At 40.3% G+C, this 14,544-nt stretch overlaps 1 protein-coding gene across 16 annotated transcripts in view; it reads right to left on the bottom strand.

Moving 5' to 3' along the window:
* mycbp2 (MYC binding protein 2) overlaps positions 1-14,544 on the bottom strand; it is a 77,734-nt gene that overhangs the window by 22,615 nt on the left and 40,575 nt on the right. For 10 of the 16 annotated variants that reach the window (XM_037539449.1, XM_037539450.1, XM_017710823.2 and 7 more), the window contains 26 exons: positions 14,349-14,483; positions 14,148-14,231; positions 13,951-14,047; positions 12,701-12,893; positions 11,767-12,041; positions 10,395-10,616; positions 9,960-10,151; positions 9,218-9,424; positions 8,793-8,930; positions 8,511-8,689; positions 8,085-8,227; positions 7,914-8,014; positions 7,558-7,776; positions 7,149-7,371; positions 6,600-6,718; positions 6,218-6,305; positions 6,040-6,089; positions 5,768-5,940; positions 4,889-5,033; positions 4,581-4,787; positions 4,412-4,467; positions 4,210-4,325; positions 3,788-3,885; positions 3,099-3,215; positions 2,363-2,503; positions 573-647 (listed from right to left, as the gene is read on the bottom strand). In XM_037539449.1, coding sequence (XP_037395346.1) covers positions 573-647; positions 2,363-2,503; positions 3,099-3,215; positions 3,788-3,885; positions 4,210-4,325; positions 4,412-4,467; positions 4,581-4,787; positions 4,889-5,033; positions 5,768-5,940; positions 6,040-6,089; positions 6,218-6,305; positions 6,600-6,718; positions 7,149-7,371; positions 7,558-7,776; positions 7,914-8,014; positions 8,085-8,227; positions 8,511-8,689; positions 8,793-8,930; positions 9,218-9,424; positions 9,960-10,151; positions 10,395-10,616; positions 11,767-12,041; positions 12,701-12,893; positions 13,951-14,047; positions 14,148-14,231; positions 14,349-14,483 — 3,793 coding nt within the window. The remainder of the gene's footprint in view (positions 1-572; positions 648-2,362; positions 2,504-3,098; positions 3,216-3,787; positions 3,886-4,209; positions 4,326-4,411; positions 4,468-4,580; positions 4,788-4,888; positions 5,034-5,767; positions 5,941-6,039; positions 6,090-6,217; positions 6,306-6,599; positions 6,719-7,148; positions 7,372-7,557; positions 7,777-7,913; positions 8,015-8,084; positions 8,228-8,510; positions 8,690-8,792; positions 8,931-9,217; positions 9,425-9,959; positions 10,152-10,394; positions 10,617-11,766; positions 12,042-12,700; positions 12,894-13,950; positions 14,048-14,147; positions 14,232-14,348; positions 14,484-14,544) is intronic. The other 6 variants (XM_037539452.1, XM_017710833.2, XM_037539456.1 and 3 more) reach the window with 2 other exon arrangements.

The raw sequence follows: 14,544 nt of genomic DNA, 5'->3' as shown, positions 1-14,544 counted from the left end.
GACAAGCTAGTGCTTTTTTTGTGTTCCAGAACTAATCTTCCACAATCAGTACCTGACCTCTCTAACACCCTTGTGGCTGAACGCAAATTCTTACAACAATGTTCCAATATCTAGCATAAAGCTTTCCCAAACGAGGTAAGAAGAGGAGAGCAAACTCTCTATTAATACCCTTGATTTTGAAACAAACATTGAATTAGAAGGTGTCTTCAAACTTTTGGACATGTAGTGTATGCTCTCAGTCTCTTACACAAATGAACTTTCATGCAAATGACATGTGAATTACTAATTCAAACATCTTCATGTAACATTTCTATTAGCTAAAAGTGAAAGAGTATCACTAGCAACAATAGTACAAAAATGCATTTATGTATATATATGTTCGGTATATAATCTTGAACCTTCCCAGTGATGCAAACCACAAAAATAACCATGCATTTGTGTTTGAATTTATTTGTGACACGCATGAACTGCAAAAATACACAACATTTCAAGAGGACAAATAAATGACAAACACTGGTGGAAAACAAAGAAGCAGCAAAGCCATACACATCTCTGTCATTGGGACAACTCACCTGAGGGAAACAAGATAAGGTCGTCCAAGACAAAAAGTCGATATCCCTGACTCCTTGGCTATTGCTAAAGGCATTCTGAGCAACAAATTGTAAGAAAGTGAAATCATGGTAGGGAATTACTTAGAAGAAAAAAGGCGCTAACGGGATGGATTTTCTTTTTTTGGAAGAGAGAAATCCGTTCCTTTGATGTTTTTTTATTTTCATGAAAATTACTGTCTAGTATTAGGACTTGTACACTTGAGGTAAAGCCTACTTATGAAATTCTGAATCTGCTGCCACTGAATCTGGTACAAATTGTAATTTTCAATCCATTCATTCCTGCATTATAAGAGATATACTGTAATACAAGAAATGCTTAAGAAATTAAAAGCTCACTGAACAACCAATTGCACCATCATTAATAATCTTCCAAAAAAGTTATGGTGTGTCATGCTGTTCACATTGAGACTCTTATTGAGAGTCCTTCAAATCCATGAGTAAACGTGCTTTCAGAACCATGGCACATTTTCCAGCAAAGCAGGCTTCTGACAGCCAATTGTTTCATGGCAGAAAATAATGTGTGACATGCTCCTTTGTCTGTTCACTAAGTCCGAAGCATACATATTTGGGAAACAAAGAAATCAACAAATGTTCTTAACCAGGACATCTGATTTGAAGATTTCTGTGCCATGAAGCAAATATAGCAAATACATTTTCATCTGTTAAGATGACCTTCAAATACACAGTGCAGTCCTAAAGTAACACAACAGTGGCAAGTATGTTGTCATTTTGGCTTTGTACCTCCATTCCACTGAATCTGAAGTATGGTCTCCTAATTGAGGGAGTAGGTTCCCAGTGGTTAGCATCATGAGATGATTCATCTGAGCTTTCATAGCGGTATTTTTCTGTTTATCTTCTTCCCAATGTATGAAACAGCTGATTTCCCCAAAACTAATGTTTGGCTATGTTTCTTCAGTCCTAACTCAGAATCAATTTGAGATCTTTCGGTATTGCTTTTGTTCATGAGTAACCAATGAAACAACGGAGTTGGCAAAAAAAACAACCATGCAGTTAGCTGTCCTTTTTATTACTTCTTATTTCTTAAAATGACAGGACCATGTACAAAAAGTTCTGTAATTCCAAAATATGTCAGCTGATATGAATACAAACACACTTGAAGCTGATAGTGTAGACCAAAAACTACTGGTTTCATTTGAGTACAATATGTTGGAGCACAAAACCAAAACGACATATACTTACGGACTGCACTGTATGCAGTAGTGTCAGGCTCTGTGGAGTAAGAGGCAGCAGGGGTTCAGTTGAAAGGCAGCTTGTGCCTTTGAGTTACTCTGATGTAGCTTATCCAGTTTCTCACTTTCATCAGAAAACAGTACTGCACAGTGCACTGACATCAAGAAGCTGTTTTTTTCCACACCACACATGATGGGTAACATACCAGTTATGCAAGTGTTAGTACCGTTCATACAAACTACTGTGCATATGCACCTGCCCGTATGCTTTCATTTCTGCACATCTCAGTGAAAGTCTTCAGAAGAAACACTGGAGTGTTTTGCCACTGAATTACAACATGCAAGAAAACATATAGCTGGCTTCAAAGTTATCAGCACTTCATGCTTTTAGGCATTTGGGACTGGGTTACTGGGTGCACTTGAGAGTGAATGTAAAACTAGGATATCACTGAATGCACTGGCACAGTGTTCCAGTTATCCTGGAAGGTTATGAGGCATAACTCCCGATCCCAAATGGGCAGCATAGGGGCTCCAGCTAGACTACAAAGGGGCATTACTTACGTCAACAGGGACTAGAAGGCTTCTGCCCAGATGCTGGTTAAAAGAGAGGCACCAGGCTTCAGTGTACCCATTCATGTTGGGAACATACTTCTTAACAGTCTCATCATTCAGTCTGAGCCACACACCATCATCATTGTGGATCTATGGGAAACAAGCAACAGAGCGGAGCCATGCCCTCCTGTAACTGCTAACAGGACCTCGCATGATCCTTAGAGGCTGCAGTACACAGGTGCTGTAGTTGATTCTGCATGTAATAGTGCTATAATTAATTATATACAAGATGCTGCATGTCACATGTAAACACAGATCTAGAGAGCATGTTGGTGTGGAATTACTATGTATATCATCATCTGCAGTGTACGTATTGCTGAAATAGTCTTAATAACAGAGAGCAGACTTATAAGGGGCCAGCTCTGACTAATTTAAGTGAATGTCCCTTGGACTAAGGCTAAGGACAGAACTGCAGCCTCAAAGTCTCTTGCATGTGTGAAGCAAAGGAAAGGCAAAGATATGTTTTAACCAAATCAAAAAAATGTAAGCTTATACAGAGTTGCACAACTAATTTTAAAAAGCTTATTACTATTTGTGATTTTAGAAAGGAGGAACCATAAAAGAATCACACAATTACGGTCACCAGGCTCTCTCTGATTTAAAAAAGAGGAAATACAAGAGGGAAAAGGACACAGTACTTGGAAACAATACAGACAGATTGTGTCCCTACTCTAGAGTGGTTTACCTCGTCAATGAAAGTGATGGTGCCATTGACTTGGACTATGCCTATCTGTTCACTCTGCAGAGAGGGGTGACTACGCACACGCAGCCCTGCGCTGTCCTTGGCGACAAATTTGCGCACCTGAGAGAAGCAGAGAGGGGAGAGAGAGAGAGACGGGGAACAGTGAGACAGGCAAGCAGATGGCAGGAGAAAGCAAAGCACCGCAGATTATGAGAGGAGGAGGCAAACACACAGCAGGGATATGTAGCAGAGAAAGTATGAGAAGAGCTCCATTCCAAAAACAACCTGTCAGATTAGTGTTCTGATTTAAAAATCTCAGGCCATAAAAGCAAGCTTTGAGAGGGAGCCCAGCAGCAAAGGCACAAAAGCTTGCATGATTATGCGCAGTATGTTTGTGTTGCTTGTTTCCCAGTTTAAACTCACAGTAACAAGGACATGAGAAAAAGGCATTAAAGAAAAAGTCGCTTCTCATGTCAACCCAGGAAACTCCTTACAAGCATGTAATACAACTCAAGCCTCATTTCTAATGAGCTGAAGGTAAAAGGTTTCATGTTTGAATAAAAACAATGTCAACAATAAAAAAAAAAAAAAAAAAAAAAAAAAAAAAAAAAGAACATAACTCTTGGAAAGAAAAGTCCTGCAATGCCAAAGGGGTCAGGTCTCGGTTTAGATGTTATAAGAGGAAATCTCACCTTGCTTGGTTGTGGCTCAGCTTTGGGTTTAACCATCTGCGTGCCTGGAGGGATCATCCCTTTGGGTGGGTCTTTCACTTCCACCTCCAGACCTGCATCTGCAGCAAATTCCATGCTGTCAGCAATCATTTATATACAGCGAATTTTAATGTGGCATTTAGTATTATGTTATTAAAATAGTATTTCCACAGTGAAATGCTCAATAAAGCTTACTTAACTCATAAAAAACTGTTTTTTTTTATGGAGTCAGATGGCACACTTTCCCCTTACCTTACATCGCTGCTACTATCTATCTATTCATGCTACGATAATTATTGCTACGACTATTTCAATCAATCAATCAACCTTTATTTTGACTCGGAAGTACATTGAGGGCAACTCTCATTTTCAATGTAGCCGAGCATATTTATGTATTTATTTACCAATTTCAATTCCGTCTATGGTAACATGGATGGTGTACAGCCCAACAGCACCAGGAGTCCAGTTGGCACTGTAGGTGCCGTCCGTGTTAGCCCGGATGAGCATATTTTCACTAGGCCTGTTGAGAATAAGAGCATATGCTGTAAAATATTACGTCTGTTCAACAGAAGAAAGAACATAGCAGGTCACGAAACACATCATTACCTCTTTGGAGTGGGCGAGGCAAAGCGCAGCTCCTCAAAGGAATAATTCTCGTATGCCTAAGTAGGGGGGAAAGACCACAATCCAAGCATGAAATTGAAATGAATGCACATGGTTACATGGGATGTACCTATTATTCATGCCCTCACAAATCAAAGCAGTAGTAGCAAACCTTCATCATGGTAATGGCAATGTAGCGGGCTTCCTTGATGATCATGGGTTCGTAAGTAGCCTCCAGTTTTGGTGCTGGTAAGCCACCGAAAGTGAGGTCAGTGCCTGTCGCTGAGTTAGAAGAGCTCCCTGGCAGTCGCTGCAGTTTCTTCATGTTGTCTTGCTGAATTGACTTCTTCTGAGACACAGGCACAGCTTTCACTTCCACCTGCAGACCAAAGATGATTCATTTGGAAAAGATTTTTTAGACATTAAAAAATTCATTTTAGACATAAAACCATCGTTGCTCTGTATGAGTACAAGGCATACCTTCATATTTGGCACATGTACCACATCCCCATACTGGTCTTTGGTCTGCACAACCACAGTAGTTGGCCAACCACAACGGATGTCATCTTTATTGAGAATGAGGGAAGTCTTCTGAGGGTCTGCATAGGAGTCTGGCTGGAGCCACCTGAAAGTAGAGGCAAGTTTTTGGAAGAAGAAGAAAAAAAAAAAGCTATAACTTGCCTCTCTCAGGTATGCATTGGTTTTATTTGGTTTTATTTTGTTGTTGTCGTCATCATCAGACAAAACCAGGACTGTCCAACGATAAAAACAATAGCGATTATTTGTTTGTGTAGTGCAATGCGATTAAGCACAATTCTCTTATTTGCTCAAGCTTAACCCTAAAGAAAGATTTTTGAAATTAAAGCAGTGTTATAAGTTACAAAAGTGGACAGATAATTAATTAACAGTAATTTTATTAGGGTTAACCAGGTTTCATAGGAACCTGAACATGAAAGTCATATAATTTCCATAGGGTGAATGCATTTTCCAATTTTCATCACTGATGTCCAATGAAAGCAACAGTGGCTGCATGTTACAGCTGATGAGTGTGTAGATGATATGTATAGTCAACATACAGTCAACTCCTTGGTGATCACAGCCCTCTCACTTTTGCTCATGTTCATATAGCTTTTGGATTCTTGCACAGTTGCTTTCCACTTTGCTATTATTTTATTAATTCGCTGCTCGTTGATTTACCCGAAGCTTTCCCCCGAGCACTGCCCAGCATAGTCTGATTAACGTATTGCACTAACTGCTATTTAAAGCATACATTTGAACAGTTAGTCTATAATCTCAACACACAGCACGCAAGCAGCTGGACTTCAGCCTGCATTACTATGATTTCTTTTTAGGACTAACCTGGCTAGGCGGCCTCCACTTGAGTTGGGCACACAAGTGATAAAGTCCTCCAGAAAAGAGTGCTCATTGCTTTGCAGATGCAGGGGCAAGTTGCCCTCCAGAGCCTCCAGAATTGTAGGGGAGTGAGAGAGAGCCAGCCCCTTCCCCAGGATCCCTGAATGGGCCTTGCACACCTAATACACACAATCACAGACACTAGATTAGTATATCCACCTTAATCCACCTTTATCTTACTGAACCTAAATGATTTACAAAACCTTTAATTGTAATACCTGGAGTGATGCCTCTTCAAGAATTTCCAAATCTTCCTCTAGTTCATTTCCTGTGGAAGAGAATAAAGGGTGATACACTGAACAGGAATGAGTGAAAGTATGATTAAAAGTGGAAATTACTAATGAAATGACCATTGTAAAACTTCCTAAAGAAACAATATATATATATATATTTTACCTATAGGCAAAGCTAGGTCCTTTTTCATGAGAGCAGCGGCACACACACTTCCCAAATATGCCAGTTCCTTCTCTAACTGAATAATACCCTAAAAGACACAGGCAGGTGGAGAGAGTTTCAGTTAATAGGCATGACTAGAGATCACAAAGCTTTGCTCTAGCTCACAAAAGATGGTGCTAATCCACTAAGTAACTAGGCAACTAAAGATCAGCCAAACATATACAACCATCTTCATTAAACATAAGACAGTAGAAAAAAAAACAACAGGAACAGTATATCCTTTGAGAATGAGATTCAAACTCATTTAGATTAACTCAGGGATTTATCAGAAAGAAATTTATTCTAAATCTCCCTAAACCAAGGGCTTAAATTGATCCCTTACCTCATCAGGACCAGGGTTAAACTCATACCCCACAGCCACACATTTAAAGCCATAGAAGCAGGCTTTCTCATCTTTGACGTAATCTGATGCTGTTTCCAAGGAGAAGAGGGCCTCATTACCTTACATTAAAGAAGAAATATATATATATGAGTTTACAATGGCAACAGTATATAGTGATCAATCTTCACTACCAGTGTTTGAATGCATTTATTTGCTGGAAATACCTCTTTTTTGTCTCCCCACACACACACACACACACACACACACACACACACACACACACACACACACACACACACACACTCACTCACACACACACACTCACTCACACACACACACTCACACACACACACTCACACTCATCTAGAAACACAGACCCATAAGTGATTTAAGTTTTAATTTTGCAAACTATAACAATTTACATTTAAGTTACCTTTTTGGGATATGAATGTTATACTTATTTGTGGAATTATTATTTTTTTTCCAAACAAGAGCTGTTCAAATAGAGTAGCATGCTCTGTGTTTAGGCACTTAAGATTGTGCTCCTACCTGGCAGTACAAGGACACTGGTGGGCCAGCCAGTAGATCCAGAGAATTTCTTGAGTTCAGTCCAGGCGTTGATGGTCTCATGGGCAAGGGGCCTGGCTCCCAGGCCAGAGAAGTACAGCGTTCGACTAGGAATGAGCAGCCGCAGCACATCTTCCGGCTGGGCTGTGCCACACTGGGAGTCAAACTCTATAGTTGTCCAGCGCACACAGTCTGGGAAGGACACCTAGTTTTTTTTTTTGTTTTTTTTTTAAGAGGAGAAAAAAAAAAGTTGAATTTCATAGTTCTAGCTTCATAAGAAGCAAATATATATTTTTATGTTTACCTTGATATACTTTGTCATTACAATTAAAAATTACTTCTTCAAATTAGTATTACACTCCGGCCACCGGAGTACAAAATAATGCTTTACCTTGTAGTGTGTAACACCAGCCTGCTTGTAAGGATGATCACTCTCTATAACTGCATAATGGCTGGAAGTAGTGCAAGCCGACAGACCCTGCTCAGGCTGGTTACCCGTGGTACTGTCTGTAGACTGGTTAGGATTGAAAGCAGGTGGGGCATACTTTTGGTTCAGGGCAGACACAGCTGGGAGAAGCTCCTGCACCAAACCAAACACCTCCACAGCAGCCTATTACAGGGACACACAAAATTATAATGGATATAATAGACACTGATAAGATAAACTATATATAAAAGAAAAGAAAAGAAAAGAAAAGAAAAAGACAAAAACAAAAACAAATACCTAGGCCGAACACATCTGATTACCTTTGGTACTGAGGCTGCCACAGGGCCAATGTATGCCAAAATGAGAGGAAGTAGCATGGAGAAAAGACTGGAGGAGCTCAGCAACTCTGGAATGTCTTCAGCTGCACAAAGCAAACAGTTAGTCAAAGTAAGAGACTCAAGTATGACCATGAATAAAGGGATAATGCTCACCATCCACAGCAAAGGCCCGGTGTAGGAGATCCTTTGCTGCCCGTACCACAGCGCTAACCACTGAAAGAGCACGGCTACAGTTTTTATCCTCTTCATTAGCCTTGCTCAGCAACTGGGACTGCAAATCTCCATCATATTCACTTCTGTGGCAGACAAAATACAATAACAATGTAACAAAAAATACTTGTAATCAGTGTACTATAATTAATTACAGATTTACTTTGGGTGTACCACTTTAAAATAAGAAAAAAAAGTCTTTTTTTTTTCTTTTTTCTACAACCAGTTAACTCTCATGTCATACAACAGCTTTAACATCATATTTTATTCTAAAGGTATATACAGCTCATGTATGACAAGAAAGACACTGCTTTTTTTGAAGGATGTATTGGTTTGTGAAAAGAGGGATACAAAGGTGTGATAACCCACCTGTAGTAGAGGATCTGAGGGATCTGGCCTCTGGTCTGGTTGGTGCCATTACTACTGAGACTACAGGTACTAAAGGTGAATGTTACTCCGTCAGAACACTGCACTGTGGTCATCCCTCCATCCCCATTGGCAGTGCGACTGCCATAGTTACGCAGGCGAACAGCATATTTCACATTCTCCTGTAGTAAACAGATATGAGGTGCAGATGTTCTGATGTTTGAAAGTCCCGTAAAACAAAAGGAAGACAGTTTATGTTTGAGCTTAAGTAAGTAGCCAAATCACCTTCAAAGGCACAGCCTTGTCCAGTCGGATCTCAGCAATATCACTGGGACTATCATCAGTGCTGTAGGTACCTTTCACCAGCTCCAAAGATGTCCATCTGTGGGAGTGTGCAGAGTCCCCAGGGTGCTCTGTCTGTGCCTGAAACATGCATCAAAATGTACATATTGGGTTATTATCAAAGCTTGATTTTATAAAAGCTTTCCTGAAAAAACACAAGCAGCATGAAAATGTAAGCATCACTGGAAACAGCCATATCAATATTTCCCCATGTAATTTGAGACTTGAAGAGTGGTTTCTATGACTGCTACTTACATGTAAAAATAAATGAATAAATAACAGAATAGAAGAATGTTCTCAGAACAAACTAAAAATGGCTTTAGGTTATATAACTGATGCAAAAAAAAAAAAAAAAAAACAGCTCTTACATCATCAGCGAGAACCTCCAGTTCGTATTCATGGATACCCCCTCCCCCGTAGACGCAGAAGCCCACCAGAACCACGCCCGGTTTGTCCACAGTGAAGCAGATAGCATCAGGGGAGCCATTGCCTGTGTTCCAGCTGCGGCCCTGGCTGGTCTTAGTGAAGCGGTTGGGAGTAGATTTTACAGAGTGCAGTGAATTAAGCCCATCCACCTGAGCAAGGGAAATACAACAGAGCAATTCAAAGAATTGCAATAGTGAGTATTTTTTAATCTAAAGTTGCACAATATTCAACGTCTCTGCTATGGACAGTAACAAGGCTCGTCCTCTATACAGCCAGCAGACTAACGGCACGGCTGACCAGTTGCTATGACAACCAGTCAATAGCAGTTTCCTAAGCAATAGGAAGACGGACTGCAGTAGACCAGACAATAGAGGGGTGATACAGTCCTGTGGAGAACACACCTGTGACCATGACTCAGCTTCCTACAGCATAATACTCAAAGAGGGAAGAACAGGAACAGAGAGGAGGGGATGTATCTGATGAGCAGAATGATATCATCTCTCATGCAGCAGCCAAAGGCTATTTATGGCCAGCAGGCTGCAGTAATAAGATTAGAGCAGAGGGGCAAACCTTATTCTAACTAGAACTCCAAAAATGGTCACTTTTTTCCAGGAAAGAAAGAGGCAGGAGGTAAAAGAGAAAGAGATGGACCGAAAAAGAAAGAGAAAGACATAAGTATCTAACCTCAGATCCGAGAGCAGAGGCGGTGAGCTCACTGACGATGCTGGCCAGCAGGCCGCAAGTGTTGGACACTAAATGGGGAGAGAAAAGCTCCATCTCTTTCCTCAGACTTTTCCTGACTGGGAGAACCACAATTACCAACATTTTCTCCAGAACTTCTCGGAAACTTGTCATCCCCATTAGGTTCTCCTCCGTCTGGACGCCCAAACAAACACATATCAGATACATATCATACATACATATCATTTTAATGCTAAAAAAAAGTCACTACAAAAGTCACATATACATGCATACATACATATACTCATATATACACACACACACACACACACACACACAGATATAAGGCAAAGTCTGTGTCCATTACCTCTGTTGTTAATAATTACAGTGAACATTGTACTGAGTGGATACATAGGCATGATGTTTGTGAGTACTTACATGGCTGAGTTTTTCCATGTGAGCCACCAGCAGGGGGAAGCGGTGAGCGAGGGCCGAGTCATTCTCAGTGCTGACCTGTTTAACAAGCGAGCGTAGCAGCACCTCTCCATCATATGCAATAGGCAGAATGGAGGTCAGTTTAACTGATGTGTTACACAGTGCAGACATCACTGCAGCCAGTAGACGACTGCTTGAGGTGCGAAAGTTTGCCTCCTGGATGTCCTAGAACATGAACATTGGATTTACTGTAAGTGTGAAGCTGAGAGTGAGAGATCTGTCAGAGATCTGACAATTACAATGACTATCTTAATTTCAATGTGCTCTTGTGAATGCCAGGCCTCTAATTGTGTATTCTAATGATTTAGGATTGCTGATTCCTCTAAATGAGCATGTCACCGGAGATATTTCAGAACAAAACGCCACCAAGCTATTTTTGGGGCTTGAAAGTGGTTCAGCTTCTCAAGGATACACAAAGCACTAGAAAATTAATCATGTTAATGCTAAGGACCAGGTAACTTTAAAAACACTAATGAATGTACTTTTTATGTATTTAAAACAGGTTCATACTATAATTCACACGTGCAGCGAGTGTAAGACAGGGTATCACTGTAATAATGGATCATTTACTAATTCTACAGGCACAACACTAAATAACATATGACAAATACGGTAATTTTGCAAATACTGATAGCAGGTGAATGCAGCACTGACAGTCTTGCCCAAGGACTCTTTAGCATCCTGATTGGTGAAGGAATGAAACTAGTGATCAACCACGTAAGGGCTGTGTTTTTTCACTAGGTTCGACTTCAGTGAGTTCAAGAAAAACAAAAATACCCACCACTGCTGACTACTGCTTCAGTGCATGTTCAAGCACAAATCTGGCAGTGAGTTACTGGTTGCAATTACTGGCTCCAATACCTACATTTTCTCATCTGCTGGCAAACAATATACTGGCCACCAATATATCATGTACCCCTACTGGGGGAATAGGAGTGGTAATAGTAAAGAAGCTCCCAAATAAAGTACAGGTCAAAATTCTATGGCTTAGTTTAAAATACAGCAGTGTCTTTTATCAGCTGGAGCCAGAAGTTAGGATTACAAAGTGGTACACTCCCACAAGGCATGGGGGTAATTAATAGTGTCTTCTTCATTAAGTGACATACTGACACAATCAGGCATCACAGTCTTTAGTCACTGTTAGTGTGCTGTGAGAGAGCTCTGTGTAGCTGGCTCCTCAAAAGGTTGTCACATACCACAGAGGATGAGTACACTCTCTGACTTCACCACTGTTGGTAAAATTGGGCAATGTAGAAAGAATTATATTATATTGTTGACTTATATTGATGACTAATTGCTCTCAGGAGACATTTACCTGGTCAAGGCAGTTGAGCAGGTCGCAGAGACAGGCCCATTGTAGGGCAGGAGTAGGGTAGAAGGAGTGAAAGCAAGCTGTGAAGGTGTTGTGGCATTCCTGAAGTACTGCCTCCAACAGTGTGAGCGGCTGGCTAAGGTAGCCCTGTGGGTCATTATCCAGCTTGGTCAGGCAGTTGTCCATGCCCTCTGACAAAATTTTCTTCAGCAGGCTGCGTGTCTTCCCAACACACTCTGCCAGCTTGCTTGACTCCTCCACAACTGCCTTGGTACTAGCTGAACAGGACAAGGCACAAGCACAGGGGTAAACAATGTCAGGGTTTCAGATGTTATCATGATGCATGTCCTTATCTTTACTGGCTTATAATCAACAGAGCCATGCACAGAAAACATGTTTAATACAGTCAGAGTGGATAATATGATAATACTTTATGCCTATCAAGTATCATGAAAATGTCTTGAAGTATCATTTTTTTCATATTGCTCACCCTGACACAGTATCAAAAGGTAAAAACCAAATGTTTTTAAACTGATATTACTGATCAAATTTTAAACTGATATTCCTCTTTGTCTCTTCCAACAGTTTCTCCTTCTTCTCATTTTTTGCTTATGCTATACTTGCATTCATGTTTCAGGGATTTCAGCCACATAACACTGATTACATTCTGGAGAAAGACGTATCAATTGTCCATAAACTGTACTGCGTCAGTGTTCACATGACTGGTAAATAGTGATGGCAGTAAATTAGTTACCAGTAGTTTTGCTGATCTAATACTGATGATAATTTAATAACATATTGAACAGTTATGATATTTTGCCAACAGCAACCACCACTAAATGATAACTCAGAAGCTTTTTTCACATATAGAAGCATTAACCTTCTGGACTCCACTGACCACATTTATGCATCTATTACCAGATATTATCTAGATTACCAGAGATGGGGTAGATCTCGCAGATATAAACACGGAGCAGGCGTAGGCAGCAGGTGCCCACAAAGCGTAGACGCTCAAGGTCCAGCAAGGTGGCTGTGTACTGGAAGCCTTTCAGTCCTCTCAGCTCCTCCACCCCTAGCACCAGCGTAGTCCAGCTCCAGTGGAGGATACTCAACAGAGACTCAAAGCACTCCTATAGGAAAAACATACAAACATTACAGCATTAGGCCAGGCCACTTGCTAGAAGGTCAGCAGACTGGTAAATGTGTTGTTTTTTTAATTTACCATAATTTCCGGACTATAAGCCGCTACTTTTTTCACATGATTAGAACACTGCGGCTTAAACAATGATGCAGCTAATTTATGTTTTTTTTTTTTTTTTTACGGGCTAACGAGCTTCATGCCACCAAAACATTTGACATTTCCTCCTGACTACGAGGAAAAAGCTACAAACTTCTGCAAATTCACTCAAACAAGGATACCCGAGAATTCCATCGGACCAGACGACATCATAAATACGGATGAAATAACTTTGACGTTCGACCTGCCTCTCACTAGGACTGTTAACAAAAAAGGTGAATCATCCGTCACGTTGAAAACAACTGACCATGAGAGAACGCATTTCACTTTTGTTCGGCGCTGCTGTATTTTTTTAACCAGCTGTGTTACAGGTACTGTTCAGAAAAAGCATTTACAGTACGTATTTGTGTATGTTACTGGTATGTATTTAATTAAAAGTTAAAAAAATCTTTCTGTGTAAATCTCATGCTACAACGTGGACACCTGCGGCTTATAGACCAGTGCGGCCTATATATATGTACAATTTATTTTTCTTTTTAAAGTTAGTGGGTGCGGCTCAATAGTCTGAAAATTACAGTACTTGTTTCACAAATTCAAATAAGCAATTTAATATGTTTTCTATTTCTAAAAAAAATACACACAATTAGGCCAGACTAGTCAGAATGGTCCACATTTGAGTCCATTTCTAAATGAATATGTTTACCAAATATAGGCATAAATAGATTTTAAAAAGTGTTGTCTAGCTAATACAGTTGTCTCAATCCATAATTGAGAAAAAAAAAGTGACTTAATAAATAACACACAACCTTGAGCATTCTATGACTGTTAAACAGTGTTAAAAAAAAGTCAAGCAAAGACGTCTATTTGACAAATACTGTATCAAATAAGTTTAAGTACTGGAAAGTGGAAACTAACTATGGTATAAATGTATCTGTTCTTGGCAAACATACCACTGACACGGTCCTGGCAAAGGAGCGCTTCAGAATGTGTACTGGCTCACTGGTCTGCTGTTTTCCTTTTGCTGCATTACCATCATTTGATGGCAACCTAAGAAAATCAAACAAAGTCAAATACGAGGTCAAACACATATTGAAAGAAAACGTATCAGAGTAAGTTATCTGGTCAAAGGAGCACCTACATCACATACCTGTATAACAGCTGAGGTATCTGACCAGCATTCACATCAGTACCATTATTTGATTTCTTGGAGCTCTTAAACTGAAACACCACGCTGCAAATTGGCACATGGAGACATGTTTTCAGACATGCTTTCACATACTAGTTTATAATCACACAACACTGAAGGGTTAACATTTCCATTCTGATATGAAAGTAAAGAGGCTGGTACCCATCATCAGTGGTTATTGTTGCTTGGCCATGTGAGCCACAGTCACTGCTGGGCCCAGACACTCGAGCCCAGGCCACATACCACCAGCCTAGCTGTAATAGCACCGGCTCATCAAACATCATGGCATACTTCTCCCTGAAAACACACAGAGGATGGATAATCAGACCAGACTTAATGATGACAAGCTCTTCCTCAC

The sequence above is a fragment of the Pygocentrus nattereri genome, chromosome 6 (assembly GCF_015220715.1).
Source record: "Pygocentrus nattereri isolate fPygNat1 chromosome 6, fPygNat1.pri, whole genome shotgun sequence".
Classification (NCBI taxonomy): Eukaryota; Metazoa; Chordata; class Actinopteri; order Characiformes; family Serrasalmidae; genus Pygocentrus; species Pygocentrus nattereri.
The sequence above is the reverse complement of the archived record's forward strand: the minus strand, read 5'-3'. Positions and strand labels throughout refer to the sequence as shown.